We start from the raw sequence: 27,251 nt of genomic DNA, 5'->3' as shown, positions 1-27,251 counted from the left end.
CTGGCCCAAAGTATTCCTCTAACCTCTGAGTTTACACAGAGGTAGGCCGGTGTTACTCTACTCTACTTTTGGTGGAGTGAAGTCACTGCAGTTATGTCACCTCCTGCTTTATTTACAGCAGTAGTGTGATGGCAGTAGTGTGTGAGAGGATTAGGTTGATTTACCTTGCCTGTTGGTGGCATAAAGATGTGTCTTTTTTGGTGTGACAGCTTCTCTTGTGGCCTAGCTTTGGGGTATGATGTCTCAACCTGATTTCCTGCCACTATCACAGCTGCCCTGTGTTAGTGACATCTGTAAAGGGCAGTGAGTAGCTGGGTATGGCAGGTGGCAGTATGAAACCTTCTCTTGTTTACAGTGTGTTGAGTTGTCTGTGACTGAGTGGGATGAGTATAACAGCACAAGACACAATTATCTCTTCATCTGTTGTGTCATGTCCTGTATGACTCTCTGAAATAAATGTTATATTTGCTTAACTCACCTTCAGCTATATAGTAAGTAGTAGTTAGACTGTTGACTACAGAGCTGCAAAACCATAAAACCATAATTCTTTTATGTGGCTGTTTGATTTGATCTGATCAATATTTCTTTGCCCAATCTAAACAACTGACCAGTAATTGAGTTGAATTTGTTTCAGCTCATATAACCTTTTCAAATTTACACCTTTTGTTGATGCTGTGTCCTTTATAATTGTGGGCAGGTGCAAACCTGTTGCACACAGCCATCATACTGCCATATCGCAAAATATGTGGCTAATTCAAGAGGGAAATTCTTGTGGTGATGGCTTTTAAAATAATTGGGAGATCAGAATGATTACAGCAGGTTAAGTATAGTTTGACAAAGGGCATTCAGGGGGAGATAAGGTTTATATATCATGACTTGTTCAGCTAAATTCATTCAGTGTCCAATTATCTTTTAGGTGAATACGTCTCCATGTGTATCAGGAGATTAGATATGCTTAGCAATACTTAAAGTAGACAGTTTATTAGGTATACCTATGTACTTGTGATTCAATTCTGCTTTACAGCAGTGCAATAAATCAGGATTGTTGTTGACAGTGTGTTAAAGTGGTGCTGTTGAATTGTTTTGGATTAGATTGAATGTGGAATATCTTGCAGTGTAAAAAAGTATGATTTATTCTCACATTACATAACTATCTGTGCAGTAGATGGCACGTTTATAGTATTAATAAATTGTACGAGTAGCAAATGAGGGGAATTACAAGAAAGTTTAATTAATGTGCTTTCTCCGTGTATCTTTGTAACCCACACACTCACCTTGGTGGCCCCTGTACAACACGTACTGCACTAGGCTGCTCTGCATTCAGTTTTTGTCTACATAAAGAGCTACCCCTGTGAGTGTCACCAGTTGTCTGACCTCTCACTCTCCGCAGATCTTCGAGGTCTGAAGTGTGGGAGCCGACCACACTCTGTGTGGCCTGGGCTCCTCGTCTATGAGAATTCCCACTAGGAGGATAGTGGCATGCATGTTTGTGGAGTCCTGGGATGCACAGGGGTTTACAGGCATGATGGGGACGTGTATGTGTGCTGTAAGGGTGGGGTGTCTGTATGGCGGTGGGGCAGTTTGTTTCTGTTCCTGGTTGCCAGAGAAACACCCAGCGCATGCGTCTGCTGCTACACTTGCCAAACAATGGCACTGCTGCTTAGCATTCAGAGTGAGAGGCCAAGGTGGCGCTTCCCACCATCTGCCAACAAAGGCCCAGGTCACCCAGCTTGCCTAAGCCCTCCCTCATTTCCTTCCACCCCTCCCTAACCCTATGGCTACTCCAGCTGAGAAAACTGAGGGCTTCTCCATATTTTCCCCTGCACCTTTCCATGGGAACCTTCCTAACCCCCCGTACTGTAGTTTGATCTCTTTTTGAACATGTCTATAGTCCTTTTTTTTTTTTTCTTTATCAAAATATTTTTTTTCTGACAAAGGGACCATATTTGCCAATAAAGAGCAGAGAAGTTGAATGCAAGCCAGACATGCTGTCACAGCCAGCGTTAGTCATGAGATGCAGCTATGTAATGTATGTACCCAGCTGGTAGGTCACATAGCACAGTAGTCCAGTACTTCAGGACAGGTGTGTGCGGCCTGCATGAGAAAATATTCTCATGAGCATACTGACTGTAGGATGTTATAAATAAACTGCTGAGTAGTAATGAGCCAGCATGCAGAACTGTTCTTTCCAGAGAGGGAGTGGCCTGTTGTAGAAGACATCCTGCGCACCAGTGCACGTCTAGTTTCTATCTCAAGTGTTACTAACACATTATTGTGGATATAGTTTTCTTAATCTTGCATGAATGTCTGTATTTACTCTAGAAACAAATTTTTTACATGTGATTTGTGAAGTTTTCTGATTTCACTCACATTGCTGTCAACTCTTCTTACAATAGTTGGTATTTACAGTGAACTCTCTGTTTCGAGATCCATCCCACCCACACAGTGATGCTGTAAGGCTTATCGTGGAGTTCAGAATTTGCTTTACAAATGAAATATTGCGTGTGCAGTGAGAATATACTGAAGTCAAACATTTGCTCCCTTTGTATGCAGTTGAGAAGGGTTAGTAAGTGCATTAATTGCAGTATGTTGTAAACAACTACTGATTCGTTTCAATCATGTCTGTTACTCCCTGGCCTCATGTTTGTTTTGGCTCTGGTTTGGTGTTTCAGTTCTCTGCTGTTTTCAGATTCTTTTTATGCAGAAGAGAATTTGAAAATTTACAGTAAGAACCAATGTTGCTGAATAATTGGGCACTATTTGTTAGCACAGTTTGCTTCTATTGTTTTTTTTTTTTTTTTTTACTGCTGGTTATAGTTGGTGCTGCTGTTGTTTTAAACATAAACCATAACCCGATGACAGTGTTTCTTTTTCTGCTTCAGTGTTGTCCACTATTGTGACTTTTGTTCATTTAAAAATGTGACTGAATCATATGATTCATCAACATATGCCTTTTAAACCAATTCATATTTTCTCAAGTAGTTGTATCCAAAGATTCACAGGAAATAACTGTTACTGCATTCTGCCTAAATAACAGGAAGGGCTCGCATTTTGTGATGCACCTTGGCAGTGTTTCAGAGATATACAACAACAGTGTGCAGCGATATGGCTGCTAATGCCCTTCAACAAATACAGTGTAGACGCTTAATTGATCGTTCCCATTTCTCTCATAAGGCAGTACAATATCTTAGGATTTAAAGAAGAGACGTGTCACCACGGATTATATTAGGACCACTTCCCTAATAAATAGGTGAAGGTCCTTATGTTTAGGCTACTTCATATCGATCATGTCATTATCATAATAAAGCGTCTTCACTGAAATCATAGCAATAACTTGAATGTGGCTTCACCGTTCATCAGCAGTAACGTTAATATTTTGGTGTTTGCATTTTATCTACCTTTTATCTCCTGATTGTATTTCCTTAAAACAGGCATTTCCAATCCATCGCTGTTTAAGATTTGATTTGCGAGATTAGAATTGTCCAACCTACCATCTATTGTTCATATTGTAGTGAAAGAGCAGGTTCAGCAACAGCAGGCAGGCAGTGAGAGCTTTGTGAGCTCTGCTTTTGTGTGTGTGTGTGTGTGTGTGTGTGTTCGTGTGTGTGTGTTCGTGTGTGTGTGTTCGTGTGTGTGTGTGTTCGTTCGTGTGTGTTCGTTCGTGTGTGTGTGTGGCCAGTGGGCCAGCAGGGAGAAGGAGGGTTTGTGTCTGCACCATCTGGGCCGTCTCCACTCACTTCCTGTGCCTCTGAGCCCTCTCTACTGAGATTTCCAGGTAGCCTGTATAATTCAGCTGAGACATAGCAGGTTTCTTTTAGGTCTGATTGAAACACATTATTAATATATATTTGTGTATAGTAAGTGTTAGCTGTGGCAAACGCATGCAACTGTACAATACTGTTTGATTTAGAATATATGTCTAGACACTAGCTAACTCACCAAAAACCAGGCTCACCTCAGATTCTGTCTTTTTATATTTGTGGAATTGTGTTTTTACACAAAGATGAAGGTAATAATTACACAGCTGTGATTCATGAATTTATTCAGAAATGGCAGATTATAGTTTATTGAGCTGTGTCAGCTTCCTGATCACACCCATGCTATTTGTAGGGCTGTATCGCCTCTCGTCTTCCCCTTTCTCGCCTTCTCAGACTCAGCACTTAAGTGGCTTTACAGTAAGCTAATGATGAAGCAGGAGCCACAGCAGCCTCTCCTTGCTAAATGAGGTTTACAGGTCAGTGTGGGTTCAGGGGACAAGCTGAAGCTACTTTATGATTTCTTCAGAGGAGGGGTGTCAGATGGTGACAGGTTTTAGTCTTAAACTTTTGTAAACCTTGCAAACAACTACATGGTTTAAAAAGCAGCCTGAGCTTTTCTTAAGATGTAGAAACCTTGTTTTACATGTAACTGGTCTTCAAAATATAAACATGAGCACCAATTCATTCATAAGAAATCTGTGGTTACTGTCTTTAGAAGTGCATTAAGGTTTATTTATGTACCCTCATCTGAACGCTGCATTTCTTCTCCAAGTCTAGTTTGATGTTGCAGGTAATTTTTCTGCCACAGTGACTCACATTTTCGGAAGCAATATGCCTGTTGTAAGCCTAAGCTGACATTGTGCCTACCCTCTCTCCTCAAGCAGAAAATTAATGGAGACCTAATGTCTAATTAGTGCGGTCAGCCACTTTCACGGGTGCGCCTGATACGTGCAGTAGAGCTCGACTGCAAAGTGTCTGCATCCATCTGGTTACCTGGCCACCTGAATGTAGGGCTCGACATCGATGATGTTTTACCTCAGAACATTTTGTTTTCTCAGTGTGATCCCCTGGATATGACTGGAATACGTTTACCACAAGCAGTCAAACTAAAAACTACAAAAATAAGCCAAAAGCCTTAGTGTATTTGGGTATCTTTCATGGCTATGTATTCTAGCTAACTGTTTTAAACACTCACTGGCAATGGTTTAAATACCAACACCTGAAATCAGCACTTTTACATATAGAATGATTTTGCAGAAGGGAAAACAAAACTGTATTCATTATTCATGAACTGGATATACAAGTCTTTTGCTGTGTTCTGTAAATGTCACTTTGTAGTGAAATACTGCTGTTTGAATTTCCTTCAAAACACAATTGGTAAAAAGCGTTTCCCTTCTATAAGTATCTCTAGTTTGTGGAATAACATCATTCTGCAACAACTACAGATGTTTGCCTTGTGAGATAACAAAAATCTGCACGTTGGCTTTGAGCCTTTTACATTAATCTCATTTTTACAGTTTGGCAGCAGTTGTAAGAAGATCAGCTCCAAAATCCCTGGTAGCTTTATGTATTTCATCTTACCTGTTCATTTTTGCATTTAGTTTCTTTATTATATATTTAAAAGTAATAACAGCGTTCAGTTTTGTCACCTGTTTTGTGCTTTGTTGCTTTGAAACTCAAGTCCAATGGCTTTTCAGAATATTACAACATGTGAGCAAATCCGCCTTTGTGACGCTCTCACTACGTGGGAATATTTCTCTTTCAGCAGCAAAAGTAAAAATAACACTTTATAGTACTTTATCAACACACTTTATAGTCCATAGCACAATTGTATTGTGCTCCTCCTCACCTGTCATATCAGTGTGAAGAGACTCAGCTTCTAATTACTCCTAATTTCTCTATGTATGTATACAGTGTGTGTATGTGGGAGGGGGAAGGGAGTGTTGTTTTTCCAAATACCCCAACAATGAAACAGATAATGCTTCCTGCTGTGCTTCAGCTTTTTGAATTGCAGTCCTCCCTTTAAATTATTCTTTTCTCTCTCTTTTCTCTCTTTGTCTCGCTCCCTCTCTCTCTCTTATGTTGCTGGTTACAAGTAGAGGTGCTGGCAGTTGGCCAAGAGAGATGACGGGGCCCCTGCAGGCAAGAGCAGAGTAAAGGAAAGGGGGGGGGGGTTTAGGGAAAGGGAGGCGTGATTTGGGTGAAAGGAAGAAAGCCAGACATTCGGTTTCCCTTAAATCATGTGATCACTAGCGTGAGAGTCCGACTGTCACAAACAACTGCCTGAGCAGGTTACTATCCACAGGGCTTCCCTCTTCTCTGTGGCTCCTTACACATTCTCTCTTTTGTCTCCTCTTACATCTGAGTGATGTCTCCCAAGTGATTCTCATTATTACATGTTTCAGAAGCTTTAAAGAAAGTTATCCTCTGTTCTGGTTTCTGTTCAAACAATTCTCTAAGCCTTAATAAAGCCTAGAGTGTTATAGGGTTTTACAAGTTTTGTGACGGCAGGTTTTTCTTGGACTTATTATTATTATTATTATTATTATTATTATTATTATTATTATTATTCCCTCAGGGCAAGGGAAAGACAGTTAATATAGAATGAAGTTTGTACCTTTGCTTTGCCGATATAAGGGCTGAGCAGTTGTCTAATCTTGTGCTCTGTCTGGCCCCTTTCCTGAAGAAGTCCACAAATCCATTTCTGATTTTCCCTTTAACTCTTTTAAAATGGTGAAGGTACATAGTGTACTCTCAAAGATGGAGCATTTTGGGTGGTGTGGGGTTGTTGGGGGATCCAGTTGAGCTGTCAGGGTTTGAGGACAGCCCTGTGGATCTGAATCAGCTGAGCGCACTGCATAAAAAAAAAGAAGTGTGGAGTGAAACAGTTTCTGCAGTTATCTCAGTGTTTACACATTGGGAAACTTTGAAACACGTGAAGTTCCTCATGTGTTTTTGTCAGCAGTATCTAGACTCAATGTCTCTTACACGAACACATAAAGATGGTGGGAATCTTACTTGTTGAGCTGTTCGACTCTTATCTAGTGCAACACTATTAGGTCTACTCTCCCGTTACGTTTAGAGTTTGCCTTTAACGCACCCTTTTCCAGAATCTCACGAATTCAGGCATCACTGGATGACCGAATCTTCCCCACACAGCCTGGAGTCGCTGCAGTCTACAGCGTGAGTCACTGCACACTGATGCTTCCACAAAGTCACACACACACACATTCCCCTATATGGATGTTACAATACATAGACACAAATGAAACAGGTAAAAATAAACCTGTTCATTCGGCTTTGGCACCACTAAACAGAACTGTATCTTACTGATAGATGATTTCAATGTTTAGTCCACCTTAACAGTTTAATAAATATGGTGGACCAAATATCAGAAAGTCTATTTACATTACATATAAACATTATAACACAGTAATACGAAACAAACTCCCCCTAAAAAACACATACTGAACATGTGAAGGGCTTTTTATGCTGTCTTTGACCGCTAGAGTGCCACTGACATTGGAGTTTTTAAGACAGACATAATCCAGCGGGGTCTTTTTAAGAGGATGATAACCTTTAGGTTCGGATCATTTCTTTTAGTGAGTGTGACCAATCAGTCAAGTATGTTCAGTTCAAATAGCCATCTCATAATATGCAATAAAACTACCTATTCTTTTTTAAATTGTTTTATTTTTTCAACATTGTGCAGTAGAAACATACTTTATTGTAAATGTGCAAACAAATCTCTGCATGAGGTTGAATAGCGTTTACAGGCATTGTAAACATGCAGAAGAAGGCAGAATACTTGTTGAGACATAATGCTGTGATCTGACCACAGGAGGCCTGTTGTGGAAATGGATCCCCTCAGGGGACCAATGCCATTCACTGACTCCTTCAGGAGTTAATTATCAGATATTTGTCATAAGAATATTTATATAATTCTTTTGTTTTTTTTGTTTGTTTTTTTGGAGCATCGAGATGTAAGACAATTAGGTTTGGTCGCAGAAACAAAATCCAAATTTACTTTTGTGCGCTATCCTTGGCTGAAGTGTTGGGCCGTTTGTTGTCTTGTTCTCAGTGGCCAGCCATACCTACTATATCTCCTTAAAGAACAAAAAAAACAATGTGGCATCCTCCCTTCCTCTGGCGACGTCGGCCGGACAGGGCTATCACCTTTTGCAGCTGGCCATTATCTGTTTTCCTATGATAAGATATGTGTGCATTTATCTGGGGACACTGCTTTGTTAGAGGGCTCGGTAGATTTAAGGTGGTGATAAGAGACGACCCCGCCACTAAAGGCAATATACGGTTATCACAGACATTAGAAGAAACAAACATTTTTATTATCAATTCACATTTTATTCAGTTTTCTCACAAAAAATGAACTGAGCTGATAAAATAAGTACACTTTTGGCACTTGCTGAAACATCCTTAGTGCACAATACTAATGTAGTAGTGGTGTGTTGTGGGAAAGTATTGTATGTGTGTTTTTATTAGCCTTATGGTGTTTTTAATTCTGCAGTCTCATACTTTTAAAAGCATAGCAGTATACTTTAGCATTGCCACTTTGATTATCTCCTTTGATTGTCTCCTATCATGACATTTTCTGAAATGTGGAAGGTAGCAGTAGGTAGCTGCACATTGCACAGGGGAAGTCGAATGGCTGAACACGAGCTATTTAGCTTTGAACCTATTTATCCACTGTAACAGAGAAGTACTGGAGACATCAAAGGTTTGAGGAGATTTTCTAGCTCTGAAAGTTCGTTTTAGAGTGTTGGGCTGCAACAGTGATGACACTGGTGGAAATAAACCGTGCCCATGGCATGAAGCACTTGTTCTCTGCAGTGGATGCATGGTTTACATTCTCTTTTCCCCTTATCCTCTCATGTATAGCCTCTATATATTTGCTTGTCTCCCCCTCCCCCATCCCATCACTCTGTATGTTCCCAGAATCAGTCACTCGCCTGAAGCGGGGCAGGCTCCTCCCCTGGCAACAGCAGCTAGATTAGTTGCTTTATCCCAGGTCATCTGAGGGAAGTGGGCCACACAGAGAAGATAGAGAGATGCAGAAGGGATTGGTACTATAGAAACTGTACATTATAATATACGTAGTAGCTGGAAGAGGCTGTTTGAAATTTTGAGATGTTAGTTTTTAAACCTTAGAGTCTGTAGCTGCTGCAAGGAGCTTTTAAGGCCCTAATGGCCAGGTTGTGTAAAAGAAAAACAAAAAAGGCTCTAGAGAGAAGTGTGTTGCTGGGCTTTCCTAGCTTTCTCAGAGTCAGCTGGGAAAGCTTCCTGCTTTCCTTCTGCACTATCCTGCTTCATTCCCTGGTGTGTCAGGCCTGCTGCAGCAACACGCAGCGGTGCCAGGGCGCAGCTGTAGCAGCCAAGGCCTGTCCTGCAACTCCACAGGCTAAGAGCTGAGTCAAATCACGTCTTGCCTGATATTGCTTACTTGGCTGGTGTCTACCCAGAACCCTCCATTGGCCCATATCAACAAGGCTTGTTTACTGTGACTCAGTTGTATCTATTTTACCAGGTGCACTCTATCTATCACAGATGAGTGGGATTGTAATATGATTACTTGACCCAGTTTTGCCATATGAGGCCCAGACATCCTTGCATAGAATAGGCTGGCACTGCATGCTGCAGAAAAGCCAAGCACAGCAGGCTTCAACACCCGTGCACAGCTCAGGTCTTCACCTCTGCACACATACAGGGGCTAATCCTGGAGCTTGAGCGCTTAATTTACATTCCTCAGCAGGAGCGAGGACTAATGACCTGTGGAATCCTGCCACTGCTCTTCCTCCCCTACATCAATGTGTGTCTGCATGTGTGCATTAGTGTGACGTAGTATTTCAATTTCTGTATGCGTCTAACCCCCCTGTTCATGTGATGCAGGTACCCAGGCACGCTGGCCCTCCTTACACTGCTCACGACATCACAAAGGGACACCCTAACTTGGCGGGCACTCCGCCTGGTCATGCCCACTCCCCGGCGCTCTCTCAGGTATCAGTACCCACAGCCTCCCAATATCGCTACCCTAAGGGCTGGGAGGCAGGCGGAGGGGTGAGTTTGTAACTGTGTCCACCGTCATCCTCTCTGTGTCTTCATGTTTGGCCGGTCTGTCTGCTTGCTTCTTATGACATGTGCTCAGGCTGGGAATCATTTTATTATTATAATTTGTTATTTCCCAGTTATAGTCATATAATAACCAAAATCTTCACTAGAATAACAAAAACAGTTTTTTACTTAAGTTTAATATTTAGAGTTTAGATTTTAGTTAATGTATGTTGTAATTGTAATATGAGGTAATGCTGTAAAAGTGTGTAGTATGCAGTATATTAATTTTGTTTTTACTTACCTTTATTGTTTGTCTTTTCTTACTTACATGTTTTATTTTCCTATTTGTCTTTTTCTGTTCGAACCATGTGCATGATTGTGTTTTGATAAAATGGAATCACTGTGTGACAAAAACAGATTTTATAATTATAGACAGATATGCACATACACTTCAGTGCATATATGCCTGAAACAATGTCTTTGTAAAACATGACATAGGGAGGAAAGTTGGAGGAAATCCACATGAGCATGTAGAAAAATGGTCATGGTAGTAATCACAAGGACTGAATGTTTTCATTCAGTAGCACTTAAATAATGACCTAAAATGTGAGAGGTATTTTTAATAAAATAACTATAGCTGTTCTCATTTAATTCTGTTCACAAGGACAAGCCACCTGTCACTAAATAGTCTCTGGCTTGTTTTCAGCTTTGTGCAGCTGGTAATTGTTGTCATAGTTGGATTCCCATGGGATGCTATTGGTACACAGTTATTTCTCTGATGAGATCATGATGGATGATTTTCCCAACCTTAATTAAAACAACATAGACTTAATATATATGGAGCTAGCTAAAGAGGTTTAATGTAAAAGCCTCAGCATTATTAATTTAATATTTAAAGGATTGTTTGTCATGTTTAGACCTGTGGTCTTTGAGTAGCAGCTCTGTTGAAAATAACAGTGCCACATAATTGAGCTGTGGTTTAAAATCTTAGGTCCCATCAGTGTTAAGGGCGGAAGCTCTGTGATTCAGGCATGATTAATTGATTGATTAGGATTTTAAATGGTGGGAGAGAGGTATGACTCCTTCTCTGTCTGTAAACTGCAACAGTATAAACATAAACATGTGATGAAGACTGGGCAATAACAAAATTCACAGGACTACTTGGAAACAGAACATAAATGAATCAGGGATGCCTTCTGATTATACTTCTTCTGTGTAAAAGCCCTGAATAAATATAAGTGGTAACTCTCTGTGTAACAGCTAATCATAAAGACAGACTCAGAGACGCTGTTGATCTGTGACTCAGCCTCTCTGGAAGTATGTGAATATGCTTGTGAGGAATCTAGTTGTTCCTCTTTACCATTATGGCCTAATGGCCCACTGGCTCACCGTAAAGCAACTCTAGTCTCTCACCAGACTTCTATAAATAGCCTTGTCAGCCAGCACAAACTTAAATTATCACAACCATACCAGCAGCAGCTTGAAAAACGTTAGCAGATCTGCTTCAACGTACCTCTTTATAGCTCCACTGCACACTAGATGAAGAATAAAGGAACACAGGATTTGGACTCCTTCAGGGTACCACTTATCTTTTCACAGTACATAAACCCCAATTGAAAACATTTAATCCTAGAAGATCCAAAGTAAGTTGGAGATAATGTGATGTAGTGCACTGTTAAGGTTGCAATGAAATCACTAGTGAGTGATGTCTGTAACAAACCTTCTCCTTTCTCTCTCCTCCTCTTGTCCAGTCTCCTTACAACCCTGGGCAAAATGCTGGCTCTGCACCTCTAGTGTATTCTGCCCAGACGCAGCCAATGAATGCACAGCCACAGAGTCGCCCGGTGAGTCTCCCTATGGTCTTAGATCAAAGCTCTCCTGCTTCAGAGAACCCAAACAGTGTGTGTTTTATTGTGTGGTATTGATAGTGGTGTTTAGTTGTCACATAGAGCTGCTCAGGTGGATTGATCTCAGTCTGAACGTGGCGGCAGGTTATATTTCCTTAGTGAAGTCTTTTTCATTGTTTCCTTAAAGGCTAGTTGTGGGTGGTGGTACTATTTCACTGGTGGTGTACATGACATGACACTGCTGTAATTTTCCCCTATCTATCTCGTGTCATTTACTGTAAGTACCATCTAAAAAACCCCAGTACACTTGTTTAAACCAAGTGAAAATAGGTGATAGCCTCAAACATAAATAGCATTTGGCTGTTGAATAACAAGTTCAGACTGGTCCTCTGGGTAGTGGGAATGAAGACGAAGTGATTTTTGCCAAAGTACCTTCTGGTTGTCTAACAGTCAGATCAGTAGCTGTTTGGGCAGTTAATGAGGAGTGGGAGACTTACTGAAATACAACATCAAACAACAGCCCATGTGGCAAAACGTGGCCTGAGTCACACAGGACAATCAGTTCAGGTTTGAAATCATACACATTAACCAGACTTTGTTCAAACTGTATTTAAACATACAGCACTTCTTGTTTTAATCTGTAGTTACAATGGTTTACTACATATATTTTAATGTGATACATTTATTTCTATTACAGTGTGCTTTTTTTCTGTGTTTGACAATTTGAAAAAACTCAACACTGTCCTGATGCAGTTAACATATCTGCTACATAAAATGAGTATTTATTAGCGCATACACACTTTGGCCTGGGCCTGTGCACTACCTCGTGTGCCACGTCTTTTAAAAGCTTTGTTCCTCTGTGGTTTGGTACTGTATTTTCAATCATCTGCCTCCATCGCTCATCTTATCTCTGTGTCTCTCTTATGCTCTTTCTTCTCCCCGCTTTGCCATCACTGCTTCAATCTCCTTGCTGGACCTCTCCTTCCTCCCCCACCAGTTTGCTACGGGCCCTCGACCAACCCACCATCAGGTAATTTACCCCTGCTGAACGCCCCTCCTGCTCCCTCACTCGCATCATCATCATCATCAAAGCAGTTTGCTGGTACCTGCTGGCAAAAGGCTGTTTGTGGGGCATCTGCTGTTTCTTAAAAAAGTCTCAGCTCCCAAGGCCTTCTAGTATCATGGATACAGTTAAAGAGGTTTTAATTATCGTGGGCTTTTTCTGAGCGTGCAGACACATAATCTACATATCCAGGCAGGCTCGCTGACTGTTTCTGTTTATGGTGAGATCGTATCAGTATTTAGTTGATGGTTAGTTCAGTCAGTGTTAATTAAATAGGTATTTGATATTCTTCATCAGGTTTAAAGGTAATAGAGTTTATCTGTGCCCTGGGCTGTGATTGGAACAAAGAACAGGCTTTTCCTCAGGGTGTGTCTTCATGGTGGTGACACTGTCAGCCTTACTATAGATTTTATTTGTGCCATTGATGATAAAGTGTTTTTACATGATGTAGCCTTGTCTTTGATTGAATTTACCTCTCTGTTGCTTCATGTCGCCTCACATTTCAACACAAAGCTGAATGTAAGCTCATCAGTGTTGTAAATTGTGTTTTCGAGCGCAGGAACTAGTCAAAATCAATTCAAATAATGTATCTATTTATGATCCTGTACGGTTTTAGGTCTTAGTAGGAATATGTCTGATTGCACTGGTTGTGTGAGCCCATGCTAAATAGATTATTCTGGCACTCTAGGGGCTTTGTTTTAAGGAGCATGTATTTTAGCTTTATGGCTGAAAACCGAATCAGGGACATTATTTCTATGCTTGTGTAGCTAAATCTGTTAGACCTTTTTCAATCACAACACCGTCATGAGTCCAAGGTTTTCTTTCTTTACAGTAATTACACCACGGTACTCTAAATAAGGTATTATTCTTTATTGCTGTTTGGGTGAAAGCTCTCTAGTCTAGAATTCTTGACAACAATGAGCCTAATTCTAGACAAATGGCTTTTAATAACCCTTAAGAAGCTGTTTTTTCACACTGTGTATTGAAAACTTAAACTGGGGATAATCATTCATTTTCAGGATTTAAAGAAAACAAAGTGATAAGTCACTAAAAGAGTCTCAGTGTCTCTTCATGGTTGATATTTGTGTAAGTTACAGTCTGGATCCTCTTAGACAGGTGACTCCTCGAGAAATGGTGTCATTAGATTGCGAAGGACATGTCAGTATGTTCACGTCTGGTAGTGCACTATTAGTAATGTGTATTACCTTGTTGAGAATCTTGGACATGTCAGGGTGTTGACACTCAGTCCATGTGGTTTCCTGTTATCTGTGTGTTTGTTGCACCATGCTGTAATGATTCATGTGACTGCCCACTTCAAGACTGACGTGTTATTCACACCCTGTGTGTCCTGTGTAACTTGTTGTTAAACATCCTCAACCTCCTGGATGCTTCTCTGTGTCGGGTGCGTTTGCTGGCTTTACTGTGTACACACGTATACACACACGTACAAGTGCACGCTCTGGCTGTCACAAACCGGCGCTGGGATCTCTTGTGCCACCACGGAAGTGGAGTCGGAAAGCAGATGAATTCAAACAGTGGCCTTTTATACCAATGGAGAAAACAGCCATTGTCTCCCTGAAACACACTCGATGCACAGTAAAGGGGACATAGAGATCAGGAAATTAATTCATTTGGTTAAACATAAGTCTGTTTTTAAAACAAGGATCATCATTATTTCATTTTTATTACTACATTTATCAGTGTAGCTGACTTATTTGGATTTCAAACACAGCTTTTGTGTGTTCGACCCAAAAGGTCAAAGCCAGTGGAAATTAGACTTACCACTAAAACAAATAAGTGTTGTTTGCTTCAGAGAGCCTTTTATAGTATAAATTACTGTATTTATCTGAGTTTTATCCGAATGTGTGGGTCTTTGTTGGCCTTAAACTTTGATAAAGATCTAAGTATACACTGTGTAAGCATTTTTACCTTAACTTGCAGTGTAAACAGCATGAGGATGACACAGTTCCTTTCACTGACAGGGTTTATTGAGTAAATGGTTTACTGAGTCTGATTTCTCCTGTACAGTGGAAAAAATCAACTCACAAAATGAGGAAAAAAGGTTCCGCCCTAACACTCTGATTTACTTTTCTGACCTACCATACCAGCAGCAGCAGCTTAAGACAGAGGGGTGTCTATAATTCCCTCTGGCGCTCAGCTCATGACTTCATCTCTACTGCTAATTCAGAAGCGCAGGTGATAGCCAGGTCTAGTTGGGACTGGGACTCACCAGCTGGGCAAGGCAAGAGACCGAGTGGCACAGGCGACATAATTTGAGCAAGGAAACTCCCCTTGAATGTGTGTTTGGGTGAGAGAGGCGTCTGGTTATGTGTGCATGTTACATCAGGGTGAGCAAAAGTCAAATACAGACCTGGTGACATTTTGATTTTTCCACTCAGTGATAAACCAACTCTCAATCATAAGTTATTTTCCTCCTGCCTCAGGACCAGTCACTGTGTCAGGTAGATGGAAATAATTGGGGAGCCTTCTTCCTTGAAGTGTGTGTGTGGGTGAATGATTGCGTGTTGTTGCATTAAGGCTTCGGTGTCAACAGTGGAGTCTCCCATTCACTTTTCTCTCTTTCCTGCTTTCAATACTCAAGGGAGGATTCAGGCCCATACAGGTAAAATTTACCTCTGTGTCAAAAGTCTCTGCAGACCTGCATGACTTGATGAGGATCCTTAAATGATCCCATCTCTCCTAACATTTAACCCTTTGCACTTCCATCATCTTCACTACAGTGTATGCTCAGTAGAGAGGTCCTTTCTCATTATTTTATCCCTTTGTCTTGTCTTTTATCCTGTTGAGGATCATTACTGGACGTTTCAGTTCTTAATTTTATCATTTTTTTCTCCATTCATCATTCATCCTTAATGAGTTTGCACAGTTTAATGAGCAGCATGCGGAATGAAAGAGGTAGCACTGTGTTACTCCCTGAGATAAGTGTTTTTGGTTCCTTTTTTGTCTGTGATAAAGCGTCTGCTACCTCTTAGAAATCAAATGTTTAATGTTGTTTTATAGATGCACATTGGAGTTACTTGTAAACCTATTGTTTTAAGCCTAAGTTATAAAATCCATTTTTGTGGACAGCGTTAAAGGCTTGTTCTGTCAGCAATGGCAGCATTTTAACCGAGACCGTCTTCAGGTAGTTGATAATGAACGTTTTCCTGGTTATTTCCCAGATTTCCATAGCGCTATTTACAATAAAGCCATTGAAACTGATTTATTATGTTAACAGCGATTTCCCTCCTGGGTATTTTTAGATGATTTTACAGCATTGTTTATTCTGCTCTCCTTCACTGGAGCACACTGTGACTGTGGTTGGGTTTTCCCAGCTTGAGCCCTAGTTGTTTAGAAGTCGGTCACAGCTGTTGGTAGTGGTCTTTCTTCAAGTCTGGCACACCAATTTCTGCGTTAAATTTTAGAAGCTGTCCAAACAAAAAGCTTGTCAGAAATGTAACTTCTAACTGATTTTGACATGTTGCATATAGATGGCATTACAGCTTCAGCCACTACAGTATATTTGTTTTTTATATTTTCTGTGCTCTGCATGAGAAAAAGCCATATTGCTGCCTGATAAAACAGAGCCCCGCCATGTGTCACACATTCGCCGCAAGTGAAAGGTTGGCCAAGCCGAGCAGGCACAAAATGAGGTATTTGAAGCCATTTAGCAGTCGAAGAAAAATTATTTTTTACAGCTTATGGAGCCTGGTGCAAACCGTATTTACAAGGTAGGCAGACTGGCCAAAATAAAAAAACTAAACAAAAAGAGAAACAAGTAATGAAATTTGCTCTTTGGCTTCTAGGGCTGTCTGCAGGAAATGGTAATTGGTTCGTCTCAGCCTCGAAGGTCTGATCTGCTTTGGTTTTCAATGCTCTAAAGTGCACTACGGCCCTTTTGTTGCTTCGCCAACCAGAGGAAATATGGATAATTTCAGAGATATCGAGCAGTTAATTTCAAATAGTCAGTCACAAAAATTGAGCAGTAATTTTACACCCAGTGATCCACAGGGAAAAACCTTTAATCAGCAGATATCAGGTTTCATTAGCTAAAGGATATGTTTTAACAATACTACAGTTAGTGAAGGTTCACCAGTGTTATAGTGATTAATAAAATAGCACAAATGCCCTTTGACAGTCACAGATATGCAACTAGATTTAAGTTGGTTAAAGAAACTTCTACAAACTACACAAGTTTTAAATGATTCCTCACACCTTAATATGATCATGAACACTGATGAAAACGATTATAAGAAGAGGTATAGCAAATGTTTGAGTCCACTCTATAGCGGACTGATTATGTGTATTATTATGCGCATGACTTTCTTTGAATATGATTTACTTAATCATGTTTTTAAGGCTTCTGTTTAGTTGATTAGTTGATTGTGCGCTGGAGGAGCTGAACACAGTAGAGCCCCCTACTTTATAGATCAAAGTCATTCATCTAAATCATAATATTGCTCGCCAGTTACAATAATAAATCCAAATTTCATAGACGCTCTGTATAGCAAATTTATGAAGATTATGGGTTTTATTGTGCCCTAAAATAGTATTAGAGTGTGCATGTCTGCTTATAAATCATTCTGCTATTCTTCCCCAAGAGTGGTTGAAATGTGACGGTCTGAATGGTCTATAGCAGAGATGAGAGTTCACAGAGAGTGATGGTGCTGAGCCTTTTTTCTTTTTCAGCTGCTGATAAAAACCCAGGGCTGTCTCACTATGAGAAATGTGCAGGCCAAGCTGTGAAGACATCTGAAAAACCGTACTTGTTTGTAAAGCATGGCAGCATGCTGAAATGAGACTGCTGCCTCTGGGATATAGGACTTAATGTCTTTTGTTTTTTTTTCTCTCTCACACATGTTGCCTTCAGTTTTTCCAGAGGACTCAGATGCAGACTGCGAGACCCACCATCCCCACAAACACACCCTCCATACGGCCTGGTTCGCAGACTCCCACAGCGGCTGTCTACCCAACTAATCAACCAATCATGATGACTATGGCACCCATGCCTTTCCCCTCCCCACAGGCTGCACCATACTACATCCCACAGGTGAGAGAAACGCACGGCATGGGATCAAATTACAGTTAACTTTGCACTTCGATATAATAGAGTTCACGGTTTTCTAAGTACAAGAAATTATTCTTTGTCTTACTTGGAAAAGTGCTTCTGCAGCTAGCACTGATTAGATCAAGTGATTGAAAAGGACTACTTCCACTTAGATTAATACACTCTCATTTAAATATGAAGCCAGAGCCAGTCTCCAGTTAGCTTAAAAGAAGGGAAACAGACTTTGCTAGACTCCAGAAAATTACTGTACCTGGTGAAGGATTAGTCCGGAACATAATCACCATATTTATTCGTATTCAATTAAATTCAGTTTTATTTGTATAGCGCCAAATCACAACAGAAGTCATCTCAAGGCACTTTACAGGGTAAGTTTTAAGACCTTACAAAGTATAATTGTATAAAATAATAATATAGAAAATCCAACAATCCTATTTGAGCAAGCTTGTATATAGTCAGTGTGTCAGTTTTGCTTCAAAGTGAGTGAGTGGAGAGTGGATGTTAAACAAGACAGTGTCTTAAACAGTGACATTTAGAGGTGGTGATAGGGACATTTTGTTATCTTTGGACAGAGCTAGACAAGCTGGAAACTTAATAAGCTCACTAAATTGTTTATTCAGCAGGTATCAACTGGCTTCAAGCTACTCATCTAACTCGCAGCAGGAAAATGTGACTAAGTGTATTTCTCAAAAGGTTGAACTACTCCTTTAATGTATCAGAGGCATTTTAACAGTTCTTCTTTGTATAATTAAACAATCACAGATTTGAAACAGAAAAGGGGTTAAGCCAAAATATGTTAATTTTACATTTCTCCACTGAATTATTTTCTTCTTGTGCTACATGAGGACAGAGAAACTACTCTCTGGTTGTGTCTGGTGCTAGTTAGATTTGAGTAAAACAGCTCATTACACGAACGGGCAGAATTTAAGAGAGCACTTATCCAAAATGTCAACAAAAGTTTTTGATTCAATTCCATTTTGAAAAAATGGAGTTTGTGCTGTATATATCTTGTCCTCACTGAAGATTTCTCTCCCTGTCCTCTTTACTTGCAGTATCGTAGTACTCCCTACGTGGGACCTCCTCAGCAGTATTCTGTGCAGCCCCCCGGATCTGGCACCTTCTATCCTGGTCCAGGGCCAGGGGAGTACGCTGCCCCATATCGTGAGTCATTAAATGAGCACATACACATTCAGTGGTATTCCCACGCCCTCATCACATATCACACGGAGCCTGACTGTTTTACTAAAATCTCTCCACTTCTCTTTCCTTTTTCCTTTTCTTCATTCAATTCATTCAGATCCCCTCAGGTACCACCCACCGGTCTCACCCTCTGTCCCTGCTCCCGTTCCCACAGCTGGCCCCCCCTACTACACAGGACAGACTGTGTATCCCCCCTCACCCCCCATCATAGTGCCTACACCACAGCAACCTCCACCAGCCAAACGTGAGAAGAAAACAGTGAGTACCAAAGAAGTTTCTTTGTCGTTGTTTTTTTGTAGAAGCAACACAAAATATTACAGTATAGTGATTTGTTTTTTCAGCTGTCTACACTTTCTCTGGGCACACTCCTTTCATGTTACCTTAATAAAGAAAAAGACATTGACAATACATTTCATTATTTCCAGCCTTTATGTGTTTTATTCAGATAAAGTCAATAAAAGTAACATTTAAATAGAAATAGAATCAATATTTACGTGTCAGTGACCTTTTGTTTGTTTGTTTTGGGATAAAATAAATTAACCTTTTTGTTAAATATGAGCAGTGTGACTCAACATTTATGAGAAAATGTGGAAGCAGATACACATATAACTAAAACGTACCTCTAAACCACAAGTATTCTGACACTAGACCAGTATAACTCTGACTAAAAACCAGTCACCTGACATTACTCGAGGTCAGATTACTGGGAGGGCTGTGTGTACATTTGCTAGCCTTTCTAATGACGGTGTTTTCATTTTGCTTTTGAAACACAGAATCGTTTTATTTTGACTACTGTTGTCACTTCAGGATGCTGCCTTCTATCACACGAGGTGTTTTATGACTTTAGACCCAGCTCTTGTTATTCTTCATCAGTTTATCAGTGGGCAGCAGCTGATGGCAGAACCAGAACCGTGCGAACACTTGGGTGCTTTAGTGAGGTCTGTTTTTGTTTGTGCCATTGTTCTCCCAGATCCGTATCCGTGACCCCAATCAGGGTGGCAAGGACATCACAGAGGAGATTATGGCAGGGGGTACAGGGAGCAGGAATTCAACGCCTCCTGTCGGTCCCCCCTCCTCTACCCCCACCCCACCACAGGTATGGGTCGCTCACACTCACCTTTCTCTCACCTGTAGTAGTTACAGTTGAGGTAGCGTGGCATTAGGAGCGGCTGATTAGTCTGGAGCTTTAGCTGAGGGGAGTAGAGACGTCTCATGTTGCTCGGTAGCGGTGTGAGCTCTAATCCTCTCTACTCTACACCTTGTGTGTCTCTGGTGGTTTATTCAGCCATTTTATCCTCTTATTAGAAATTCATGATAGCTTTCAGTCCAGACTGTTGCATCCATGTTATTTATTGTTCAGGACATAAATGACATCCTCCAATTAGCACTTTTGTTAGTAGTTTTTTCCAGGAACATTACAGTAAACAACAAACCACATATGCATTTCTAGATGCAGCTGAGGGCACGACTTGCTGAAACCACTGTATGCTTTATTTTCTCAGCGGTGTAATAAATTTGCTGTAATCTCGTTAACACCTGTTTTAATCTTACACCTGCTTCCTTCCTGTCACTGTTTCTGTTCACTCACTTATTTTTTACAGTAGATTGCATATGTACTGTCTGTATACTCCTGCTCCTTCTGCAGAATCCACTTAGATCAACTTACAGAAACTGAAAATGTAACTTGCTCTATTTCCAAGTGCCTTGCCTGGAGTTGAATCTGCGAAGTCAGTGGTCTTTATGTCCTAAAATATCAATAACACTAAAAATTCTCCTTTTAGACAAATAGAACAGAAACCTCAGTGCTCTGGTGTTGAAGCTGGAAACCACTGTACTGATGCCATTGGCACATTTTGAAAAACTAAAACTAAAACAGGATTCTGGATTCTGAAGGGGGACGTAGTGACTTCTTCTTCCTCCCTGTGTCCTTCTGTGGATGTTAACAGTGTCTTTCCTCTCTTTTTCTGTCTTTTTGTGTCCCCTTTTGCTTTTATTTCTTCATCTATCTGTCTCTTTCTCTTTACTCTGTATTCTTCTGAGCTGCCCCCTCCATTCCTCACGCAATAATTTTCATTATTCATTATTATTCTTGTGTCTTGTCCTCCATTGTTGCCCTCCTAATATAATCTAACCATTTCCCATTGGACTCCTTATTTCTGCTTAATCCTGCATTTGGGCTTGTTTGTCTGTTTGTGTGCACGTTTGTCTACATCTTTGTGCCCGTCTTTCTGGTTTTCTGTGTTGCTAGTTTTTATGGCCGCACCCTCATTATCCTCACATTTTCTACCTCAAATCACAGCAGCAGCTGAACAGCAGCCAGCCTCCAGAGCAGCAGCAGCAGCAGCAGCAGCATCAGCAGCAGCAGCCGCCGCCTCAGCCTCTTCAGACACAGCAGGCCCATCCTGGAGGTTACACACTGGAGCCTCCGCAGCCCCAACAGCCTCAGCAGCCGTTGACAACAGGGGCTTCAGACACCAAACCAGGGCCAGGTCTGCACCTGCACTATTTCTGTTCATTACAACTCCATTAATGATCTTACCTAATCACTTAAACCAGATCTTTATGTTCACATTGTAAAACCACAACATCTGGCCTCCAAGAAAATGAAACGAAATAGTTATCTTTTACTACGCTCTCACTACCTAGACAATATAATTTTTGGTTTTATTGCCAGTCCCAGTAACCTGTGAACAAGACGTTGTTTTATCACTTTTGTTTTCCACAGAACACATATATGCTTTCACTTTCGTTTTTCGTCAGCAGCGTTTGTTTTTTTTGGTTTTGTTTTGTTTTGTTTTCTTTCTTTTTTTTCTTCTGTAATTAGCTCGAAAATGTTATGACTACAGTTTTAAATCTCTGATCTCCATCTAAATATTGCACAATTTTGTCGAATATTTGTCTTTTTGTCTTTGTTTTTTTGTTTTTTTTACCCTGGGCCTGAGTTAAGAGATGATTTGATGATGATTTGTTTATAGATGATCAAATTTGTTTTACTTAATTTTTACTTTTAACTTTTACTTTTTTTACTTTAATTTTTACTATTGGTTAGTTGGCTACTTAAGTACGTTTACACGTGTGCAGTATGTGATATAAATGTTAACTTGCCATGCATTTATCTGCGTTCTTCCTCCTTCCAGATGAAACGCCAAAACTGGAGCCAGTTGTCCAGAAGTCTTCCTCACCTGGGCTCATGCAGCCTGAAGGCCCTGTGGAGAGACTGGAGGCCATCGCTCCTGTAACTGAGCCTTCTTCTGCTGTTGAACCCGAGCCTCCCTACGCCGCCTCGCTGACTACCCCCATTGCTATTCCACTCACAGTGGCCAATGCCAGTGAACGTCCCTCTGCCAGGGAGTCCGCTGCTTCAGCCTCTTCTCCCTCCTCCTCAGCTGTGGAGCAGAAAACCTCTTTGGCGTCACCTCAGACTGTCAATACAGACAAGCCTCTTTCAGATGCCCCGAGAACTCTGGCTGCCTCGCCCTCACTGGCCCCCAAGACTTTGAATGGCCTTGCAGACTCTGGGACTGAGCCAGACCCTGCAGCTCATGAGCCTTCACTTTTGCCCGCTGCTGCACTCCAGCCGCAGGCCTCTGACCCTGCTTACAGAGAGGCCTCCTCCTCTGAAATGTTACCCTCTGACGTGAGGCCAGAGGTGCCCGTTGCTGCTGCCCTTGCCCCTATAGCACCTGTGGCTGTGGTGCCAGTCACCTTGACCTCAAGCCCCGCCCCAGCTTTGCCAGTTATGGTCCCGCCCGGCCTTCCGCCTCTAGTGCAGGCCACAACAGAGGCAGAAGAGCTGAGCAAATCCTTAGACACTAAAGACCTCGTCTCCAGAGTAGGGACAGAGGCACATGGTGGCATTACTGAGAGCAAAACAGAGTCTCAGCAACAAGCACTCACCAGGAAGAGTCCCTCTACAGGTACTGGATCTGTAAACTGCAAAAATATTTTAATCTTTGAAACAAAAGTAATTCCTCTTCTGTTGACTGGGCAACCTGAAGCTGGGGCGTTTTATTTTTATCATTTGAATATTTCTATGGTGTTATGTCTAAATAGCAAAATTTAGTGTACCTGTGTTGTATTAGTGTAGTTTATGAGAACGCACTGCGCATAATCTCAAAGCAAACACGATCAGAGGGCACCTAACAGACTGGTAGCACTAAGTGAATTATAAGTTCAAATGAAACAGGACAAAAGAGAACAAATCCACAGTGAACTGAACATGTTAAACATTAAGACAGTTGTTCTCCCTCTGTGTTCAATGTCAGAATCTGTGGTTAACGTTTCACCATAAAGTCATGAGAAATGTCACTTTTTCCCTTTTCTTTTGAAAAGATTAGTATTTTAAAAGGAAAACTACTATAGTACAACTACTGTTTAGTATTTATTTTGTGTAAATTATAGTGAGGTCAGTTTATAATAAGAAACATGTCCAAGGTATGTGAACAACTGGTATTTGTAAGCTGTACACGGTGTGAGCTGCGTTCCATACAAACCATAAACCACTAAAGATATGATGAAAATCTTACTTGGTCAAAAATGTCCCAACATGTGGGTAATAATAATTTAATTTATGCTGTTTTTAATTGATTGAATCTATCAGAGCATTTTCTGGATTCACTTTCTGGATTTTATACTTACAATCATAACCATGCGGTATCTATCACAGGTTTAGCCCTGGATCTAACATTTTTACTTTTCAGTCTACAAGCAGCAGTGTGTTTGTCTTTCTATTGTTTTGTTTCAGAAAATAATTTTACTTTTAAATCCATTTTGGTTTGGATGTTTGCCAACTAGCTGCAGCTAAATGCATGATCCTGCTTGTGTGTTTTCCTTGTGTGCAGTGAATCAGACGGCTTCTGCTATACCAAAGACCTGGATGAAACCAAATGAAGGGATCTCTGCTGGAGAGGTACCTCAAAAGACAGATGAGGTAGGAGACAGGAAACAGGATGCTGAAGCTAGACAAGAAATCATCTAAATCAGCCTAATATATTAGTTTTTTCAGGTCATTCTATATAATTTAGTCGCCATTTTGAAGTGGTTGATATCTGGAGCTTTTTAAAATGACTACAGCATATCACAGGAGTGGGACAGAGAGGGTGAGAGAGAAGAGTAAAGGCACGATGTGGGCAACAGTTCAAGTGGAAACAGTTTCCACATGTGTGGTGGGGGAGGCAAACATGACTTGGGGTGTTGTTTTCCAAGAAGTTATCCATCATCTCCACTGTATGTAAAATCAGCTCTGTCACTACTCTTGGTTCTTTCCTGTAGTGTTTTGTTGTGTGCATGTAACTGTGGAAAAACACCAACAAGCTGAAACAGTGCTGAAGCATTTACAGTTAAATGAGACATTTACAGTTAAATGAGACATTTACAGTTAAATGAGACATTTACAGTTAAATGGTTGTAGGAGAGCTGCAACAAGCGGTTGATTGAATAATTACATTTTGATTGACAAGTTAGTCTGCAGATGTTTTGGGCAGGGCATATGACTTATCAACAAATACTTAGTTTGATCTGAATCTGGCCTCCACACAGGTTGAGCCGAGGCCAGTAGATCAGCCTGTTGGAGACCAGGACCTGCAGTCAACCCCCTCGAGGAGCAGTCCTGTTCCCCTACCATCAGTCTTCACCTCAGCCATCGCTCCAGCTCCTGCCAGCAGCCCAGAGGCCGACAGAAAACCTGCGACCCCGGAGGAGAATGGTGAGGCTGAGTTGGAGCCCATGAGAAATGGGGCAGGACACACGTCAGAGACGGAGAGCAGTGACAGTGGTGCTGCTCCCGGAGACAAGGAGAACTCAACAGGAGCTCCACAGGACATTGAAGGTAAAAAGGCAAAAACATCTGTTTCCACTTTATGGAGCTGCCAGTGTGTAAGACGGCTTCATCTTTATCCTCTGTCCTTCTTTCTTTTCTTCTCAAACCCTGCGTGTTGGTTCAGACCTGGCCGAGTCAAGTGGGAAGCGTCAGTATGGCAGAGACTTCTTGTTGAGCTTCCAGTTCATGCCTGCCTGCATACAGAAGCCTGAGGGCCTCCCACCAATCAGTGACGTGGTACTGGACAAGGTAAGTTACACACAGTCCTGTAATTTTATAAATTCACAGACTGAAGGTTCTGTGAGTCGGCCACCAAAAGCCAAAAATGGGATTCATGAAAAACTTCTGTAGTGAAGATGCATCACTCCACTGGATTTTGTAGCGCTTCAGAAACATTCCCTTAAGCTTGTACAGTGGTGTTTGAGAGTTGAGTATTTTCCTTCACAAATGATCTTCGACTGACTCTGGCTACAGAGCACAATTTACTCACTAAATTACTCATCATGAGTCGACACGCCACCAGCGAGGTTTGTTATTTTAACCAGTAAATACTGCATTCAGCACTGACCAGGAAGGATGGAAGCTGCAGTGAAATGACTCCTCAGATTGTCACACTCTAATTTTCGGCGTCCCGTGCTTGATAGAGTTCAACTGTGAAGGAGAACAGCTCTGCAGCACCAGCAGACTGTGTTAGAGTTCACTAAAGAAACGTTTAGATTTTAATCTCCCCGTACGTATGGTAAAATATTCACTGATATAGATCCTTAGGATCACTTCTGGACATAAGTTTAATTGTTTATTATCAATTAATCTGATTAGAGTTTTCTGATCTAATTACAAGTGAGTCGCTTGAAGTCTGGTGCGTTTGACATTTCTGACATTTCTGCATTCAATATATTGCTGTTGATCAGTTTATTTGTCATTAACTAGACATCTCTGTTTTATCTCTGCTGTTTGATCAGTCTGTGTTAGTCTGTAGGTAGAACATAGCACAACCACCTTTAAGTTGTATTGACAGAGATTAGTAGAATAGTAGAATAATGAGCGATTTATTTGATTGTTTGATGTTTTATACAGTATTGTGAATTTATTGTGATTGGGTTTTATACTGTTAGCGACAAAATTAAGAATTATAAAAACTCACCTCAGGCTTTGGGATATTGTGATGGGATTTATTAAAATGTTTCTTAGAGTAACTTAATAATCTGTGAAATCATAAATAAGATTAATAAAAAGTGAGTTATTGTTAGCTGCGGCATTAGTTTTGAATACATCTTTATTAAACAGTGTGAGCTTGTAGCAACAGGCTGTACTTTGCTGTACTTAGACTGTGTTCAGTGGATCAAAGATACACCACAGAGAGTTTGGTTCATTCTTCTCCACACACATATGTTTGGGTGGAGCGTATGCCCTGCTGCAATGCTGTTTTGATTAAAATCACATTGCTATTATGTCACACTTGGCAGTTTTAAGAGTACCTGCCCCTCCCCCCACCTCTCCAAAAAGAACAACCAGACCGGCGAACGGCTGATTGGCGCAAAACCTGTGGTCTTGTATTCTCTGTGGGAGACAGTGAAATCTCACTGGAAGAAAAAAAGAGCAGAGAGAAAGTCAAGGACAGCTGAAAGACAAAGAGCTGGATTTGTTCTTCTCTCCTCCCCCACAACTATCACGTTCTCCTCCTTCCTCTCCGTCCACATCTGGTTCTGACTTCTCTCACTGAACGTCCCAGTAAACCCGACAAGCATAATTTATTATTAGTACAGTAAAAGTACATAAACCACAAGTTGGTAATGTGGTAGAACTGTCATTTACAGCGGGTCACCTTTAAGAGACCACTGGGTTGGAAATTTAAACACAGTCAAAGTCTCTCTCACCAGGCTGGCTCCTTTTGCCCTGTTGCCAGTATTATTAGCGTATCACTGCTCCCCCTGCTGTTCAGCTCTTCTCTAGTGTGCACGCTGATGTATTGTGCATGTTGCATGTTTTACAGATGAACCAAAACAAGCTGCCGTCACGAGTGGTGGACTCCAGGGTGATTTCCAGGGGACCTGATTTCACACCTGCCTTTGCAGATTTTGGCAGGCCGATGACCGGAGGACGAGGCGCTGCGGTGAGTCACACACTCTCCCAACCTGCCACAGCCATTCATAAAGTCAAACACACTCCTGTTTCTACCGCCTGTTTTTAATTTGATCATGTGGGGGTTAACGAGTACAAACAAAAGCTTTCAAACATTCTCTGAATGACTTAAAAAATCATGTTGGAGGTTAAATAACTTGATATTCTGCTTATTCAGCTGATTGCTGATCAAACAGAAAAACACAGATGGCTGCATTTCTGAAATTCCATAGTTTTGTTTTTATTAAGGTCAAAATTACGGTAATTGGGATTAAAGAAATGGTTCAACATTTTGGAAAATTGGCTCATTTGC

General features: G+C 41.0%; 1 protein-coding gene across 1 annotated transcript in view; it reads left to right on the top strand.

Annotated features, from left to right (window-relative positions):
• The window catches only part of eif4g3a (eukaryotic translation initiation factor 4 gamma, 3a), a 42,588-nt gene that overhangs the window by 1,482 nt on the left and 13,855 nt on the right, over window positions 1–27,251 (top strand). Inside the window, 14 exon segments of the mRNA XM_026348536.1 lie at window positions 6,869–6,941; window positions 9,663–9,830; window positions 11,576–11,668; window positions 12,669–12,701; window positions 17,605–17,784; window positions 18,852–18,960; window positions 19,097–19,257; window positions 19,970–20,095; window positions 21,299–21,488; window positions 22,137–22,916; window positions 23,841–23,929; window positions 24,538–24,826; window positions 24,942–25,066; window positions 26,811–26,930. Of these exon segments, the coding sequence (XP_026204321.1) occupies window positions 6,869–6,941; window positions 9,663–9,830; window positions 11,576–11,668; window positions 12,669–12,701; window positions 17,605–17,784; window positions 18,852–18,960; window positions 19,097–19,257; window positions 19,970–20,095; window positions 21,299–21,488; window positions 22,137–22,916; window positions 23,841–23,929; window positions 24,538–24,826; window positions 24,942–25,066; window positions 26,811–26,930 (2,536 nt within the window).

Source organism: Anabas testudineus, chromosome 5 (assembly GCF_900324465.2).
Source record: "Anabas testudineus chromosome 5, fAnaTes1.2, whole genome shotgun sequence".
Taxonomy (NCBI): Eukaryota; Metazoa; Chordata; class Actinopteri; order Anabantiformes; family Anabantidae; genus Anabas; species Anabas testudineus.
This window is presented reverse-complemented; position numbering and strand designations above follow the sequence as displayed.